General features: G+C 39.8%; 3 protein-coding genes across 5 annotated transcripts in view; 2 read left to right on the top strand and 1 right to left on the bottom strand.

Moving 5' to 3' along the window:
- The first annotated feature begins 250 nt into the window (after window positions 1-250).
- Window positions 251-2,612, top strand: atp6v1e1a (ATPase H+ transporting V1 subunit E1a). The gene is made up of 9 exons (XM_053885050.1): window positions 251-389; window positions 553-618; window positions 709-818; window positions 1,192-1,258; window positions 1,327-1,416; window positions 1,477-1,545; window positions 1,613-1,707; window positions 1,915-2,002; window positions 2,325-2,612. The coding sequence occupies exons 1-9, from the start codon at window positions 357-359 to the stop codon at window positions 2,385-2,387; spliced, it is 681 nt and encodes a 226-aa protein (XP_053741025.1). The 5' UTR covers window positions 251-356; the 3' UTR covers window positions 2,388-2,612.
- Window positions 2,613-2,625: 13 nt separating this feature from the next.
- Window positions 2,626-10,140, bottom strand: slc25a18 (solute carrier family 25 member 18). Of its 3 annotated transcripts, none has more exons than XM_053885048.1 (10): window positions 9,986-10,140; window positions 8,209-8,535; window positions 7,214-7,336; window positions 6,725-6,780; window positions 6,446-6,536; window positions 6,122-6,237; window positions 5,814-6,000; window positions 4,759-4,931; window positions 3,825-3,900; window positions 2,626-3,751 (listed from the first exon to the last, which is right to left on the bottom strand). In XM_053885048.1, the coding sequence occupies exons 2-10, from the start codon at window positions 8,226-8,228 to the stop codon at window positions 3,610-3,612; spliced, it is 984 nt and encodes a 327-aa protein (XP_053741023.1). In that variant the 5' UTR covers window positions 8,229-8,535; window positions 9,986-10,140; the 3' UTR covers window positions 2,626-3,609. The 3 variants fall into 3 exon arrangements, with proteins under 3 accessions (XP_053741023.1, XP_053741022.1, XP_053741024.1); XM_053885047.1 differs by having other exon boundaries at window positions 5,814-6,003; XM_053885049.1 differs by lacking the exon at window positions 7,214-7,336 and having other exon boundaries at window positions 5,814-6,003.
- A 2,544-nt stretch (window positions 10,141-12,684) lies between these two features.
- Window positions 12,685-18,029, top strand: part of LOC128770498 (chromatin remodeling regulator CECR2) — a 28,968-nt gene continuing 23,623 nt past the window's right edge. The window contains exon 1 of the mRNA XM_053885029.1: window positions 12,685-12,991. Coding sequence (XP_053741004.1) covers window positions 12,872-12,991 — 120 coding nt within the window. The 5' untranslated portion in view covers window positions 12,685-12,871. The remainder of the gene's footprint in view (window positions 12,992-18,029) is intronic.

An 18,029-nucleotide genomic window follows, 5' to 3' on the forward strand; every position in this document is an offset into this window, starting at 1 on the left:
CCAAAGCCGGAGGCGGCCAAAAATCTTACCATCTCCCTCAGCTTTATCCTCACGATAGCAAGGTATAAGTGGAAAAAAATGTAGATCTCACCTACACATTGTACGTCACTGGCACATTCGTAGATTTTAAGAATGATTTAAAAAGTAAAATGAAAACAACATGCTTCTACATAGATGTTTTGGATAACAAGTGAAGTCGCCACTTGCTACCTTTATTTTGAAGGGGAGCACCGGAAGTCTCTTTCAGTGACAGTGTCACAAAAACGAAGACAAACCGACTAGTTGACGTGTGGAACGCAGCAAAAACTTGTTTTTCCCCGAGTTTTAATTAGCTTTTGATTTCATTGGGAAGAAACATGGCGCTCACCGATGCTGACGTACAGAAGCAGGTACAGTCGAGAGTGTTTCTAATCTGCTTGTTCCAACTTAATGTTGACTTTGTCAACAGTAGCTCACTGTATCAACACTCACCTACCGTTATGTCTCGGCGATTGTTTTGTGGACTCTTATCGAGGAAGAATGCCTCATGAACATGGCTCTTGTCCTCCACAGATCAAGCACATGATGGCCTTCATAGAACAAGAGGCCAGCGAGAAAGTGGAGGAAATTGACGCCAGGGTATATACTTGCGAGTGACTTTTTTCACACAACAGTCAGTCTCGTGATGAGCGGTCAAATACATGTCTCTCTTTGTCCACAACCTGGCAGGCAGAGGAGGAGTTCAACATCGAGAAGGGACGCCTGGTCCAGACGCAGAGAGTTAAAATCATCGAGCATTACGAGAAGAAAGAGAAACAAATCGATCAACTCAAGAAAATGTGAGTTTATTGACGCGCATTTCTGTCGAACCCAGGACGTCGCAGGTGACTGCACACTCCCACTGGAGGAGAATATTTAATAAGCAAGTTGGCGCTTGTGTTTGGCTTCAATAGGACTCCAGATGTGCCTCGAGCACAGAAACACGCCCATAGTTAACAGGCCAGTATTTTCCACTGAGGTGTATATATATATATATATATATATATATATATATATATATATATATATATATATATATATATATATAAAGCTCATACCTAAGAGACACATGAGGAATTTCTCTTAATGGATTTCACTAGTCCCATTGTCAGCGTTTGGAGAGCCCATCCTTGAAACATACCTCTAACGTTGACTGTGTTTTTCCTGTCTCAGTAAGATGTCCAACCTGATGAACCAAGCTAGGTTGAAGGTCCTCAAAGCCAGAGACGACATGATTACGGTAAGCAAACTGTGAACAGACCCAAAAAGGACCCTGTGATGCTATTCCCGCCTGGTCTCTCCTCCTAGGATCTGTTGACCGAGGCCCGTCAAAGGCTCGCACACATTGCTCAAGACCCTGACCGATACTCCAGACTGTTGGAGGGGCTTGTGCTGCAGGTACTACTCTCATAAACCAACTTATATTTTGCTGTGCATCTCACTCCAAGCTCATGACAGGGATTCTACCAACTGCTGGAGCCCAAAGTCATTGTTCGCTGTCGCAAGGAGGATGTAGACATGGTCCAGGTGAGGCTAGCTTTTGCCACCTGTCACGCCCTTTGAGCAATGATAATAATATATTTGTTATTGTCAGGCTGCAATCACTAAGAGCATACAAGTCTACATGAAGACTGTGAAGAGCAATATAGACGTCCGAATCGACCAGGAGCACTTTCTATCGTCAAACATGTAAGATCATTTACATCCTTGATCAAGTCTTATTTAACATAAATATCTAATACCACGGTATGATGCTAACTTACACAACAACAGTGAATATTCATGTTCAAGGGAGAGGCTTTTGAAAGTGTATAAAAATGATACAAAATAGTTGTTACTTTGTTGCTTTTCCCCAGTCGTATAAGTACAATTTACAACAACATGTTAATGTTGCAGCTGCGGAGGTGTGGAAGTGTATAATGAAAACAGGAAGATTAAAGTTTCCAACACTTTGGAGAACCGGATGGAGCTCATAGCGCACCAGGTACTGTCACTAGACTTCGATCCTTTGTGACACACGAACTGTTTGAGTTGTAATTGCTACTTGTGGTCTGAGGAGGGCAGCATAACTCAACAAAAAGAAGCTTACACCTTCTGCTGAAGCACTATCAAGGCGTCATACAGTATTATTTTAATGTCCGCACCGGTGTGCTGAAACATAATAATCATTATACTTTTGGTTGTCTGAACTCAAGTTTGATTTTAGTCTGGGTTGCTGTATGAATCCTGAAAAAGATTTTACTTTGCTGGCGCTCCATTAAAGGTAAATATTGCAATTTTATTTACGCTACTTTTTTTTTCCGCAGATGATGCCTGAAATCAGAGTGTCCTTGTTTGGCGCCAACCCAAACCGCAAGTTCACTGATTGACATTTGAGCAAGACTGCAGTTGGACTTCATATAAAATGGTTGCTAACTATACCAGGGAATCATTGTAGTCATGTCTCCATTTTTTGTGTTCTCAACTAACCTCATGGCAAGTCTTAAAAGTACCGCAGTTTGTGAAGCTACCGTGTATTTTATACATATATGGTCGTGTTTGCCACCAAAGAAAAGGAATGTATAATCAAAAAAGCCAAAGAAATAAATGTCAATCATGCGGAAGTCATCATTTTGTGAATATTTATTTACACCATGTAAACAAAGGCTATGGTCCACACTACAATGAATAAATGTAGAAGCATTGCTACGCTAGCAACATGATACAAATCTCATGAATAATGAACATGAACAATGTAAAAAATATATATTTAGTTTGGTCCCGTTGACAGTTACAGGGTCTACGAATATAATGATCTGACCTAAAATACAAAACAGTATGTCAAGAGCTCTGAATCCCATTTAGGACTTAATATATCATAATCCAAGCAATGATAAGGCTTTTATTGCACTTTTCCAACTAAGACAGTAACATTGTTATGTGTGACAATTTAGAGTCTTCCAAGGCAGTGGCTTCCTGTCGGTGACATATCTGTGACAGGAAGTGAGCTGTGTGTTAGGGTGTATCTTGCGCTAATACAGGGATTATAGCATTACCAGCAGCACCGTCTAATGCCTAAGGAGACAGTGGCAGTAGCACCTCTCAATCCAATGATGGAATCCTAGATTACAATTTGGACCTCACGGGGAAAGTGGGCGGCTCAGTACAACCTAATCGTCTTCGCCAGTGATTCACATCAAACATCCAAATCTTTGCAACTATCTTTTTATAAACACAGTTGGAAATCTTTTGCTGCAGTCATTTGTAATGTGTTTGAGAAGGAGTTATATTATCTTCCCCTAAACAATTGGACTAGTTACAGCGCGACACACTGTAGCACATACAGTTATACAGTGACAACCAAAACACATGTGGAAACTTGTCCTTGGATTAGTCAAAGACTTGGAAACCCTTTTACCCTCCTGGTGACAGCGTCATCCTAGAGAAGCACGACTAGAGTAAAACTTGTGTCCATACGTACGTCAGCCAATATTCCCACCACTTTACTCCAACTTCATTGGAGATTGTGACTCAGTGTCCATAGATTTCTTGTCAGGGCACCTTGATGTGGTAAGATTGGGCTTGATATTGCCACCAGGGTGCCCAACTTTGCTACCCTAGCAAACCAATGACCATCTCCCCAACCCCAAGGAAATAGACCACCTGTGCTATGCCAAAAAGCGGAGCGATGACGAAAGCACGGCATGTTGCACCTTTAAGAAATGCTGACGGACCCTCCCGTCTCAGGATTCTCCTGCAGAATATACGCTTTATTATTGCAAGCTCATAAACATGAATACTGAATTCATTAAATGATATATCCCTACCTTGCGCAGTCAACAATTCCTTTATACGAGTCCTCTCCTTCACCTTTTTGCAATGTCTGCAGTCTTGTTTTTATCACTAAATGGGGAATAGAGAGCATGTTAAAGTCATTTTAGCTGATATATACAAAACCATTATATGTATCTAAGTGTGTTTTAACTTAACATTTCCCAATAAATTCTAATGCTAAGAATATTTTCAGTGAGAACGCTTAACATGTTGTCGTTTAACTGTAGAAGAAATGTGGCCCAGGGACCATATGCGGCCCGATGCCTGTATTTTTGTGGCCCTTTTGATGTCAGACTAAAACTAGAACTGATATGTTGTCATTTTTCTGTAACCAGCACCAATTCAGTAGTAACTTGTTTTAAGACTAAAAATTTCTTCTTTTCATTGGCCATTTTTGTGTGTTTTCATGTTCCTCAAAATACATATTGCAAACATATTTTGAAATATTATTTCAATAATTAATAAAAACATTGCCTTTTTATCTTGAACATCTGGTCAATAGTTATGTTGATTTATATTCAAATTAAATGCATATAAAATGAAACATTTCAATAGGTTTCATGGCATATTTACATTTCTTAATATCCTCACTTACATGTAATCTTTTTAGGTTCATTTTGTCCTTCTTACTTAAGAATATATTTTGGATATTTTTCCATCATGTTTTGTAGTTGTTGTAGTTGTTTTGTAGCTGTCTATCCTTTGATGATGGCCACTAGTCACAGTTTCTAATGTGGTGCGTTAGGAATTAAGGAAGGATTTAATCGCCCACCTCTGCTCTACGTGAACAATAAACAGCGTAAACATACAAGGTGATTGCAAAGGTACAGGCCTCTGTACAAATAAAGGCTTAAGGATTTGTACGTTTACTTGACAAGGTACATTGTGAGAATTAAATATTTCTAAACGCTATCTTCGTGTACTCACCATCGAGCGGTGTGACAGCCACTGCTGCTATCGACCCTGCAGCGCAGCCTGATACAAATGACTGCCAGAAAGGTGCCCGTGCCTGCACATCACCTGGGCTTCCTGAAGTGTCCCTGCCCAGGGCGTTGAGGTTTGCAAACAGGGGGAAGTAGATCATTGAAAAAGGAACATCCCTGCAACAGATTTTTTAAAACCGCGGTTAACACTGAAGTACACACATGGAGGCAGATCTAAATACCAAACTGCTTAATTCAACATGTTGTTGAGGTAATTTGAGATCATTTTTACAATCATCAGGTACACAAAGGCAAATAAAGAAATGCAGATAATATAATAAATATCATCTATCCAACAGCCTAAAAAAACATCATTACAATTTAATTGATAAATGATACATTAATAAAACGTGCATAGAATTGAAATACTTCATTCATATTTTCTATTTTATTTAGAAACAATAAAATTAAACTCCCTTAGCTGTTGTTGTGTGGTGAAAAATGCCTCCTATCAATTCAGTTGTTGATGTCGAGTTAAGGTCAGGTTGATATGTGAGTGTGCTAGCCTGTTAGCGCCTGAGCTAATCCCTTGAGCAATGCTAATAGTAGCATTCCACAAAGCAAATGTTTACCTGTAGAGTTAATGGACTTAGCCGACACATGGACATGGAGCCAGCTTTTTGTATATGTTTAATGGAAGTGACGTGATATTTGTGCTTTAAATGTCTTGTTTGTGCCTCGTGAGACGTGAGTAAAGCGACAAGCAATGATCATTTGAAACGTCAGTTCAATTGAATGGCCACATAAATGTCAGGTTTCTACCTCCATTCGGGATAGAACTATGTTACACGTGAATCTTGACATGAAGCGAAAAGTCAGGAAAAAAAAACAGTAGCCAGACATGGCTGCAGGAGTGTATTGATCACACTTGATTAGCAGAGCTGTCTGGAAATACAATGGTCACAGTTATGTAATGTGAAATCCGCTGACAAAAGGATGAGATGAATCAAAATGAGAGCGGCTTTAAACTCAGTTTGTGTTTTCGTTGTTGTGCTTGACCTCAGTAAAGTGGCTCCTGCCCCTCTATAGAGACCTGCCAGCCCTCGAGTCTTCAGCAGCTCCACGGTGATTCTGGTGGCTGATGGCCGCAGAGGGGGTGTGGGCCGGGCTGGGGTGGGTGCCACGAGGGATGGAGCTGGACCAGGAGCGGCTGCCTGAGCTGGATTTGGCACCGATCTCTTAGCAGCTGCTGAAAACACACACAGTATCACTTTCAGTGGAATTTAGGTTCACAGTTACTCTTAAAAACAGCCCGTTTGATATATGAAAACATGTCATTCGGTACACTACATTAGTGATGTTCTCACCGAGTCTTCCCGCATCCTGTAGCTGGATCTTGAGCATCTCCATGGGAGAGGTAACTACCACCTGACAGGTGCCAGCTCCACACCCGGCCAGAACCTCTCCCCAGAGGGGCAAGCGACTGGTGACAGGTGACAGAACAAATATAATAACACTCATCATTGGATTCAATATTTGTCAAGGAGAATCCTAATAAACGTAGCTTTGACTTTGACCCTTCAGTCCTCATGTGGTTTGTCAGAATGTCAAATTTTTAATAAATATTTTAAATACCATTTCCTCTGAACACATTTTTTGTACATATTCAATCCCAAACAATTATTATTTACCCGTCCTTTGAGAGCTTCTGTCTGAAAACATCATTGGCGGCCAGTTTGATGGCTTTTTCTGGAGTGACAAGCGTCAGGTTCACTGCTGCGCCTGCAAACAATCGTGAATGTAAATTTAAGCAGCTTTGGTTAATGACCACTAGACTAATAAGAAATACAAGGCTAAAATTAGGCAGGTGTGTGGGTGGAGATTAACTTTACAATCGTCATTATCCCAAGTGTTTTGCCTATCTATAGTGTGACAGAGTCAGTAGAGGGTTTAAGAAATTCACAGAATACCTCTGTAGCATCCAAAATAGCCTTCTGAGCGTACTGTCTTTGCCAAACAGTCCATCCTGAAGGACAACAATTGAGGATGGTTAGAATTTAAATCAGTCCACTCCTTCCTGATTCAGTGCTATTTTTGAAACAGACATGCAACAGTGCCTTTTTTTAAATGGTGTATCAATGCATCAATAAGGCGCTCTGTCCAAGAAGTAGAATACAGTCAACATTTAAATGACACACAATGTATGAATGTAAAATATTATCTGAAAAGATGTATTTGTTGTTTTAAATGCTGGAAAAATTAATAATGATACATTTTAATTAAATATATTTGACCTTCTGTGATCAGGAAACTGTTTTTAAATAATCATTTCCTGAATTGTTTAGAAGGTGAACCATTTGTTCATGAATGTTGTAGCGCTGCATCTTCTGAACAATCTCGGGCCTCATTTTCCACCTTTGACTCCTTATTTTGAAGTGGCACAAGAGAGCCCTACTCACATTCCCTTGTAGACTTGGACGCCTTGCTGGTTCTGTAGGCGGGTCTTGGCCAGATCAATAGGAAATACACATGTCACACCAACCAGCCCGGCCACGCCCCCATTAATCAGCTTAGCTGGGAGGCTGCGAGAGGGATCAGCAGAGACCACGGCACACAAACGCACACAAACACAGGGCATGCAAATGACACATCTGATCAGGAACCAAGATGCAAACAAAGCAGGCGAACTGAGATTTTGTTTCAGCAGGGACACGAGCAGCAGCTTGACCAATTTATAAAATCAACACTCATCCATACGAGTGGTAAATCTCACATGTAAATCATGGCGTTCTAAAAATGAAATTTCATGGTCTAAATTGATCAAATACTTCACAGAACAGGAGAGAAAGCTGTGAACCAAACGCAGGCTCAAAGGCGACCTGAATGACAGCAACAGGACTAGATCAAATGAAGAATGTGTTCTGCTGCAATGAGCTGACGTTTGCTTCATCTTCACATTAAAATGTCCTCCCCAGTGCTGTGCTAATGTGCAACAAGACTCCTACAAGAGCTGCACAGGGTAAATGGAGGGAGGGTGTACAGTATGCTACAATCACTAGGTGAATTCAGTGGCACATAATGATTCTGTCCATTTAAACCAGACCACAAGAAAATATCAATAATGTAGGATGCGAAGTAATCTCACCTGAATCTTGGATTTATAGTCAAGATCCATGAAGTTTTTGATCCAGTTCAAATTCATTCCAACTGGCCATGATGAATAGTGCCACTCGTTAAACCTACTCACTTGATCTATTTTATAAAAATGCACTGTACTGCAAAAAAAGCAACAGATGATCGCCCGATTACTTGCTCTATCGATAAGGTACAAAATTTTATCTACTTAATTTTAATTTTTGATGTTTCAATTCCATATACAAGGTAACTTTTTTGTTGTTGTGTCAGTTGTTAGCAGTAGTAAAAACATGATGCTATAAGAGTTAGAGGCTCTTACCTTACTTTCGTCTCAGCCATGCTGTTAGTGTTTGGGCTCTAGGCCCACGCTCTCTTTTCTTGACCTCCACCTGCGTCCACCTCTTCTTCTCTCCTCCCACACTGACGCTCGAAGCCCACACTTGTCCCTCAGATGAATCCTCAGTGTCCCACTCACACCACAAATTAAACTCTAGTGCTTAGATGTGTCAACATTTGCACGTCTTCTTTTTACTCCTGGTACATTGGGTGACTGCCCTTTTCTCTGTTGCCAAAACCTGCGATGCTAACTCTTCAGTCCAGTCTTGCTGCTATGCTCAATATTACAGAGCAATGTATCACCTGTCACCTGGAGGGACACAAAAACAGAGTGAAAATGGCCACTGTGCACATACATTTTGATTCTAGGATTAAATTCAACCAACTAATTCACATAAAAGTTGTATTTATTATCAATTTATATCAAAGTCAAACACGCCTAACTTCCATCTGATATATTTGTGCGCATGATATTTAAAAAATGCTATATAATATAATATAATATAATATAATATAATATAATATAATATAATATAATATAATATAATATAATATAATATAATATAATATAATATAATATAATATAATATAATGGAATGGAATATAATATAATATAATATAATATAATATCAGTGCCTCTTGAAGTAATTTTAAAGAACTTATACCAAGTTTGTTTTGAGCCTTATTTTGAGTCAAAATATCTTGATCTAGACAAGACAAGGCAATGTGATCTTAAGTCACTTCACTTGTTCTAGGGACAGATTTATTTCTTATTGCAGGGTTCTTGACAGTATGTTGCATTGTTGTGGTTAACAAATGTTTGTGTGGGGAAAGCATTAATGGCCACTATGGTGTCGATAACATCTTCCTACATTAAGATACAAAATGTGTGATTAATGGCACATTAATAATAATTAATAAGATAGAGTTAACTAAGTTTTTGGTGTGATTTATTGAGATTTAAATTTGACAGCCCCAAGAAAATAGAATCAATTATTAATGTTGTGCTTATCATACATGCATTTATATTACAATCTTGCATAATGATCATGGACACTGATAATCCACAGTGTAAAGAGCACTCTTGTCAATGGTGCACATGATTGGAACATATTAATCCCTCCTAATCCACAGTCAAATAAGATAAGACGTCGTCAACTTAGAAGAAACACAACGTGAGAGACCTTCATTTTTGTAAGAAACACATAGAAGAAAGTCGGCTGGGATTAAAGTGGAGTGTAATTCACCTCTTCTATTGTGATCCAGTACAATAGATTACAGTTTGGATTACAGATGAAACAAGATGAAGGTCAGCCAGATCTCTACATGAGTGGTAGTACAGTCTTTATTCTCTGTTTTCCTCTTCCCACTTCCTCTTCCCTCAACTCCCTAATTAATCTCTCACTTAATCCCTCCACCTGCATGCTGTCTCTATTTTTACCAGCCTAAACCTCCAGTCTATCCTCACTCATGTCATGGTGGGAAACTTCTGATTCCACCTGTCACTCTCCAACACACACTCGTGTTCATTAATAACCCGAGATATTCCATAACGGTTTTGTCCCGTCACATTCTGCACATGCCTTTCCCTGAGCCTCTTTCTGTGAAACTTTCTTTCAGCTTGGCTTCATTCACACACTTGCATACACACACAAGTGGGCCCTGCCAAAACACTCACAGAGGCACCGCAACCCCCGACAACCTCACAGAGAAACAGCAGCTCACACAGATCAGATACATTTAAACCATTCTGATCTTACCTCATTTGGAGCATCTCACCGGATGGGTCATGCAGTCCACTCTGCATTCACCTCAACAATGTGAGCAGCGATGGTAGTCAGGCGAGAGCAATCTGAGAGAGCCAGCAGCCACTCAGGGGCCGTTGCACAAACACCAGTATTGTGCGCCAGGCTAAGTCCCTCCCTCCTGTGGTGACACTGTGTGTGACAAGGTCTCATCAGCTCATCGGCATAAACTCATGTATACGTCTCACCTAGTAATACCGCAAGGTTATAAACGTGTGCAGCTGCTACAGCACAATTTAGGGAGTAAAAGTTGCTCTCAGAATGTGTGCTTCTACGCAGCCTCTATTTCAATAGCACCACTGTTACATAACACAGAGACACACTGAATACAAACACAGGGGTTCACAGACCCACAATTACAACCAGACAACAGTCTTTTACTGTTGTGCGGATTAACAATGACACTTATATTGAAAAAAAAAAAATCATCCACAATAGACCATGTGACTGCCATAGCAACCGCCAATCACCCTGAGGGTATTTATTTCCGAGGCATTGATTGATGTATTGACTCATCCTAATGGGAAAAACCATAGCTATAATTATGTTCATTTATTCCTCAGTTTCCCATATGTGTCCTTCATTGTGTGCAAAATACAGTATAGTTGTTACCAGGATGGTAAAGGGGTTTGATCTGAGAAGCATAAATGTATTCATTCTTTTTTTTTCTTGAAAATCAAAAATGAAAATCTGTAGATAGCACTGTAAATATCTTTCAATTTGCCCTGGAAATTAAATCACTCTGCACATACATTCAATTATACAGTTTGTTTGGTATTCTTTTTTGGCAGTTTTATCAGTCATATGGGCACTGATATTAAAAAAGCCAGCGATAGTTCTGGGTCAGAGTCACATTGGGAGAGAAGCATGATGACATTGATAGCGACATGACAAATACATACTTCTGGTATGTCTAACTGAAAACACATTCGACAAAATGGGGACTGGTGAATACTTCTTTTTTGGCTAATGAACTCCCTGCAATCTAGTCAATGAGGTCATGACCTTGTTGGAGGCAATATTAATAAAAAATAAAATAAAGATGTATTATGATCTAATTTTCCCCCCTGAAAACATGTATTATTCAACATATGAGATGTGTTTGTAAGAGAAGGAGTAAGTGAAGAGCAAATGTGCCCTACTGATTATTTCTAACCTTTTCTGTCGTCCATTTTTCTGGGTTAATGTGTCGGGGTTGTCATGATTTCACAACATTACAGCCATTTCAGTGTAAACAAGACTATTAGTAAAGCAGTTACTTAAATGTATCTTATCTTGAACATTTGGTCCACATTATACATTACATTTTACATTACATACATCCACAGTAGTTTAGTATTAATGTAGCTCAAAAGAGATTCAGACTAGAGGCTGCATGATACGTATTTGAGTATTATAATATAAGTATTTTTGGTTGTGCTTTATGCAAAAAATATCTGGCTTTTGATAAATAAATGGCTTTTGTTTATTCCCTCAACGGGATCACACTGCCACCAGGCTCAGCTCCTTCAGGCAAGAGGAGGGGGACACCCTGGACAGTGGCCAGTCAATCGTGGACAACTGAATTATACATCATTCAAAATGTTATGAAAATGTTATGTTGTCAGTGTAAAATTACTGTCACATGCATTATCTGGACCCGGCATGTCCTAAAATTTGTCACTCACCACCTAAAACTGTCCACTCGACTGACATATTATTTCTTTAACCTATATATTCTCTTCTTATCTTTCACTTCATCAACTGTGGTCCTGTTAAAAACCTGTACAGAACCTCTTAGAGTCCCAAAACAGCCCCAACTCAATTTGGTACAAGACAAAACCTGCCTGAATGAAAATATGACCAGGGTTCTTACTGTTTGATGGGCCTGCAACAGACCGCAGAAGGGTCCAGGCCGGTTTCTCCTTTCTGTCTGCTGTCAGCCTGTTTAGACGCTGTTTAACAGAGGGAGAAATTCAGTGAATGGATTGGCACCTAAATGACCACTATTAATTATGACTCTGTATCACAAGAAGAAAATGGCAAATGTTTACATTTTAAAAAATTCTAAAGTATTGTCTTCCAATAAATTTACATTTTACATTTATTTTCAATCTAATGGCTCCACTCCTGAGCTGCAGCTTGCAGTTTTCATTCCCATCGCTAGGATGAGCTACAGCGCAACATAATACGCACTGTTGTTTACAATTTCAACCGTACCTAGCGCGTTACTGTGCGTCAGTGATCAGCTGACTCGTGTTACGAGATTACGCTGAAGGTCAGGTTAGAACAAGTACGTGGACTTTGCGATTACGAGGTGAAATAAATTCAGTTCCACGTGTCAACTCATTATTGGGGTTCGTTTCTTTCAGTTAGACGGCATTCAAATTCGCTGCTGCTTTTTGTTCCGCTATTTTGCCTTTAATCAGTTTCTTTTATTCCCTTTAAACGTAGACCGAACCATTAACGCGGTCGCTTGCTTCTAGGGAAGTTGTTTTATAGCTGCCAGTTTCAAATAAATCCAACAGTTTGTGAATGTGATTGCACGCGGAGTGTTTAAGAAATGAGGGGAGAAATTTGTCAATTGGATTTTGGGCAGGATTTAATGTTTTCGACCAGATCGAATTATCCGACTCCCCCTCTCGGTTGAGCGAATGGAACATTCCTACCCATCTGTTCAGCTCCGGTGAGACTGATTGAAACAGATTGTAGCGCCGAGTCGCGATGGCAACAGTCTGCCGGAAACTGGAAACTTTTCTCGTGTCTTTAAACTGTGTTTAACTCCACACGGATACCATCTGACGCCAAGGGAATACTTGCTCATGTGAGAAACAAACGTCAAACCATCCCAACTATCCGAAAATGTCCCAGGGATGTAGAGTTTCTGTGGTAGAGGTCCAGTCTTGGTGGGAAGTCCCCGCCATAGCCCACTTCTGCTCGCTCTTCAGGACAGCGTTCCGTCTTCCTGACTTTGAAATAGAGGTAAATGACACTTTTAAATAAATTCACTAGCACCAGCCCCATCTGCGACAAAAAACAGAAGTTGTTTGTGTCAACTTTGTGTGTGTTTAGAGTCAATATAGTCTTGAGTTCCGTCGTTAACCAGCTTAGCCTGTGTATTCCTGTTCTTGTCTGCCGTTAACCGTGCTAAGGAAATCATTAGAGAATTGCATCACTGACGTTCATCTCTGCGAATATCAAACACACCAGGCGTAATTGTGTCGAGTAAAAAACCCTATATGTTACACACGTCATGTTATATAGCTGTTGATGTTGACGTCACACGCAGCGTATGGAGTAGCGTACATGTTGCTACACAACCGAATGGTGGAAAGTCACTCTTAAAGCGTTACATTAGCAACATTACTGAATGACAAAGCCAGTTAAATTTCGATTTCATGTTACAAGTGTTACAGTTGATGTTAGTCTTTTGGAAAATAACAGCAAACCTTTGATCCGTGTTTACAGTCAGGACATTACTATTTATCTTGTTAAAACCCATGTTAGTTCTAGGATCTTTGTTCTTTTGTTTACTGTTTGGCCCTCGTTGCTGATGTTTCCGTCAATTACTCGAGTTTTTATTTAAGTTCAGGGCTTCCAGTCTCGAGTTTATTGTCTCGTATTCGGAAGCCATCTGGCTTGGGTCGCCAAAGGGACGCAGATGCGATGCATTGTTCCCCAAAGTCCTGCGTGAAGTCACAACGGAGAGTCGTGGTTTGACACATCGACCACGTCAACAAAACTTAATTTCATATCGCAGAAATAATTTTAAACGACAAATGTGCCGATAAAGCGTAGACGAACTTTCACACTCTGATCGAACTTTGTTAGATAACGTATTCCATGCAGACGAATCGCTCGGTTTTAGTCACACATCTTCTTCCTGGTTGTTTTTGGTGAACTGCATGTGACGGGGACTGACTCAAGATAGGAGCGTGGTCATCAATTGTGGGTGTCTCATCCATCCCCACCCCCTTCATGTACGAAACAAACGCTGCACTGCTTTGTTATCGAACGTGTGAAGCCAGGTGGGGACCACTTGTCAGTGAAGTCACATGAGTGGGTTTTATCTTTGACAGCCTTGATGTCAGAATTTATCCTGAACCCATGATCATCAATTCCATCAGTAGTAAAGTCATAGCAGCATAGACGATGAAAGTATATTGCTCTAGTGGAACCCTCCAATCCCTCCCTTTTAAAGAGAATGTTGAGTGATGTATTACATTTATAGTATGACACCTCAGTCTCTCACGCGAGTGTTGGGGGCCATAACTCATGGTGCTGGTGCTTAACCTTCTGGTCGGCAGTCACTGCAGTGATAATATGTAGTTTTCATTTAAAGTCAAAAGCAGCTGAGCTGTTGGCGTCATCGATTTATGGTTAATATTATCATTTTGGGTCATCTGAACATTAAATTATTGAATGGTATGTTTCAAAGGGGGAGCTATCTAAGATTTATGTCACCGTCTTATTATCCTTACTTTTACAAGAGCCATATTGTTAATGTTGTCACATGACTGCTGCTTGTCGTCCTACTTTCTTTTTACACATATCCTCCTTTCATGTGTATTTTGTTTTTTGTTACAAAACGTAGCCCCTAATTTCCTTAAATAATTGCTTAAGTAAACCTTTTGTAGTTTGTATACATCAGTATGAAGAAGTCGTATACATTACTCTGCCTTATGTTTCCATGGTTTGCATTGGAGGTTGGTCTATTTTAAGATATTAGAAAATGTGCGTTGCCTCATTTTGCAGCCTCATGACTGAACAACAATGAAGCTCAGACTGAATTGTGTAAGTTGAAAGTTAGTCTAAAATTTAAATGCAAAACTCCTAAATTTTGCATGGTGCTTCTTTTAAGATGGCTTACTTGCTGTGTTGTTTCCAGGTGCTCGAGCTACACAGCTTTAAAACTGCTAGTCTTGGAATGCTTTAGCAGCAGGCCTTTTGTAGGATTCAATGTTGCCCTGACTGGTGGCAGTATTAGAAAAATATACCATATTAAATAATAAGAGTGAAAGTACCTTTCTTGTTAAACTGACTACCACAAGCACTGTACAATTGTTTTCTGTGGAGTTTACCTTTGGCCTCGGCTAATGAGGTGCTGTTTGTCATTCTTGACGCCAAATACCAGCAACAGGACAAGCTGGTTTTTAGCATCGTCTCCGCAGAAATTCAGAGGATTTACTGAGCAGTCCTGGAGAAAGGTTAAATTAGAGAAGGTATGTTTGCGTGATTGTGTATGGTTTATGTTATATTATGTTAGAGGTTTGCTCATCTTGGCTTTAGTTTTTAAATCTACTTACAACATGCTATGGTTAAGTGTGAGGTCTTCGGAAGTGGCTTTTGTTGGTCGTGAATTGTTTGCGTTGGTTGATTTCATTCTGGAGTGAAACACCTGTTCATCCCTCTGGTTGTGCTACTGTGTTAAACTGTGAGTGTTCTATAAAGCATATTCGACATGTCATGCTATTGAAAACAAAAGGAAAAACTACTTGATGTTTACTAAATGAACCAAATATCTCTTCAAATATCCAGTCTAAGCTCCATTTATAACGCTGGCTTCTATCGCACCTTAGTGGTACAGCTGCATCTACAATAGTTGCTTGAATAATTCCCAGCGAATCCCGGACTCTAACTGCGATGTGACACTAACCACATCCCATTTGTGATTCTTATTTTATGTATTATTTCTCTACGCTCTGCAGTATTCACCTGGGAAGATATTGCCAGTCATATTAATTGATGACCCACTTAAATAATACCGCTGTAGTTTGAAGCCAGCTGAGTGTTGGCTTTATGGTGTTGACCATTTATCATACTACACCCTAAGTCCTCTAGGCAAGCTTCCAAAAACACATCCCTGCATTAATTGATCTGGAGATGACACGTTTCACTGTCACCTCACGAAGAAACTACTTGCAGCGAAGCAAAGTATGACTGGATGTAAGTGGAAGTTCCTTGGTACAGTACATTAGAGTTGGTAGTGGAAGGTTTCCATGCGTAGGGTACGTGTCGTGGGCCTTTGGGAGCAGTCTACCATACAACAAGGGAGAAATTCAAGCCAGGACTGCAGTGCATCTTGTATTTGTGCGTCTGTACTCCTGGGAAGAGGAGCAGCCAATGTCCACTTTAAGGACCAGTCAAGTCCTGAGTTCTTCTGAGGTTGAACAACTTTTCTGCAATCTAGTAGTGAAACTTAATTCACCATCTTCAACTGTGAACTTTACATTTTTCTGAGCAAATTCAAGTATCAACACCAACCAGTTAGTCCAACTACAATATGTGTCATCACATAGTGCTGTAAGAACACTGAGTGAATCTGAATCTATCATATCTTTAAGACAGACTGTCCTTATGTTGGTGTCAATAGTGGGAATTAAGTATGCTGTTCTCCACAGACGGTGTCCGTTTATCATCCTGTTAAAAGAACTGTACGGATTTTGATCTCCATTTTGCACCCCCTCCCCAGTACAGTTCTCACAGTGGTGTAGTTTTGTAGTCTTTTGTAGAGTGTGTACTGCAATACTTTTTCACCACCATGTCGGAATGATTCATTCTGGAGCGACACCTTCACACTCACTGGTCCATGAAGTGTCAACAGAGCATTCATATATGGGTTATAGGTTATCAACATGTCAACTTATTACAAGACAGGAAACGACAGTAGAAGTAATAATATTGCATGACACTATATTGGGCACTAATAATGAAAATAATGAATTCTGATAATAGTTTATCAATGGCAATACAGACAAGGAACATTTTATTTATTTATTTATTAGTAGTACTGGGAGTAGTAGTAGTAGTGGAAGTCAAACTTGGAAGTGAAACCAAAGGATGGAATACTAGTGATAACCAGGTAGTCTACGAAGCTTTCATAAATATGTTTGCCCTCAGTCATCTGATGTGTGTACTGGCTCCTGGCTTGCATGGAACAGCAACAGATTTTGACCTACGTGGAGACATCCTTGGTTCAAAGACTGTTGCTGGGGACAGCAGTGCAGTTTTTTTTTCTGTACAAGAGATGATCACACCACTTGTGTGTTCCTGCCACAGTGCTGCATGTGCACCTCGGGCATTACCGGGTTTTTCCACCATCACTCGTGTGTCTTGGTTTCTGAGTAAAGTGCCTGTACTGCTGACCTTTCTTGTAGACTCAAGTTGAAGGGCTCACTGCTTGGTGTGTCCATAAGTGATTGTACTTTTTCGGACAATTTTTTTATGAATCAGTTTTTTTGGCATGCCCCTAGTTACTCTCCATATAGTACTACTATCGATGCCTATCCAAGGACGCCATTTTAGAAAAGGTCCTGTGCCATTTTATGTGTTCATAGAACCATCGACAGTATTGCTGATGTTTTGATTTGGACATATTTGAGGTGATGCTCATACTAGGATTGGCTTCATATGTCAAGTGTGTAGCTGCCGCATCATCATTATATAGTGTATACTAAATTCACGCTCACAGCAGAGGAATGTGTTCCAATTCATTATTATTATGACATTTTTGCTCTGTTTTACTCATATTTTTAACTTCTAAACGTTATTCATGTTCATGGTTGTAACTAAAACATGTTGTATTTTGGGTATACAAACCCCTACAGGAGTAAAAAAAACTTTTCTGTCATCTCTCTCTGTGGTAAATTCAGGCTCTCTTCAGCCCAAGGAAAAACTGTTACTTGAGATACCCTAACTTTCAGGCTGGCGTTCTCTTGTGGAAAGCTGGAATTGCACATCAGCAAAAAAATATATTAGTGTTAGCACGTGTGGTTGGTGGTGCAGCCTCTTGTGACAGTGTGCTGCCTGCCCCATGGAGCTCAGTGGGTTTGAATTTTTTTTTGAAGTTTTCTTGCTTTGTTTTGTTGTTCACAATTCTTATTAATGCACTTCTACTTATACATTTATCTTTGTATAACATTTAACATATAACATTTCAGGGTTTCTCATTTGCAGTGGTCAGTATCTATGGAAGCTAGTTAAATGAAGGAACAGCTAATCTTAAATTGTACGTGTGGAT

The sequence above is a fragment of the Synchiropus splendidus genome, chromosome 14, assembly GCF_027744825.2.
Source record: "Synchiropus splendidus isolate RoL2022-P1 chromosome 14, RoL_Sspl_1.0, whole genome shotgun sequence".
NCBI lineage: Eukaryota > Metazoa > Chordata > Actinopteri > Syngnathiformes > Callionymidae > Synchiropus > Synchiropus splendidus.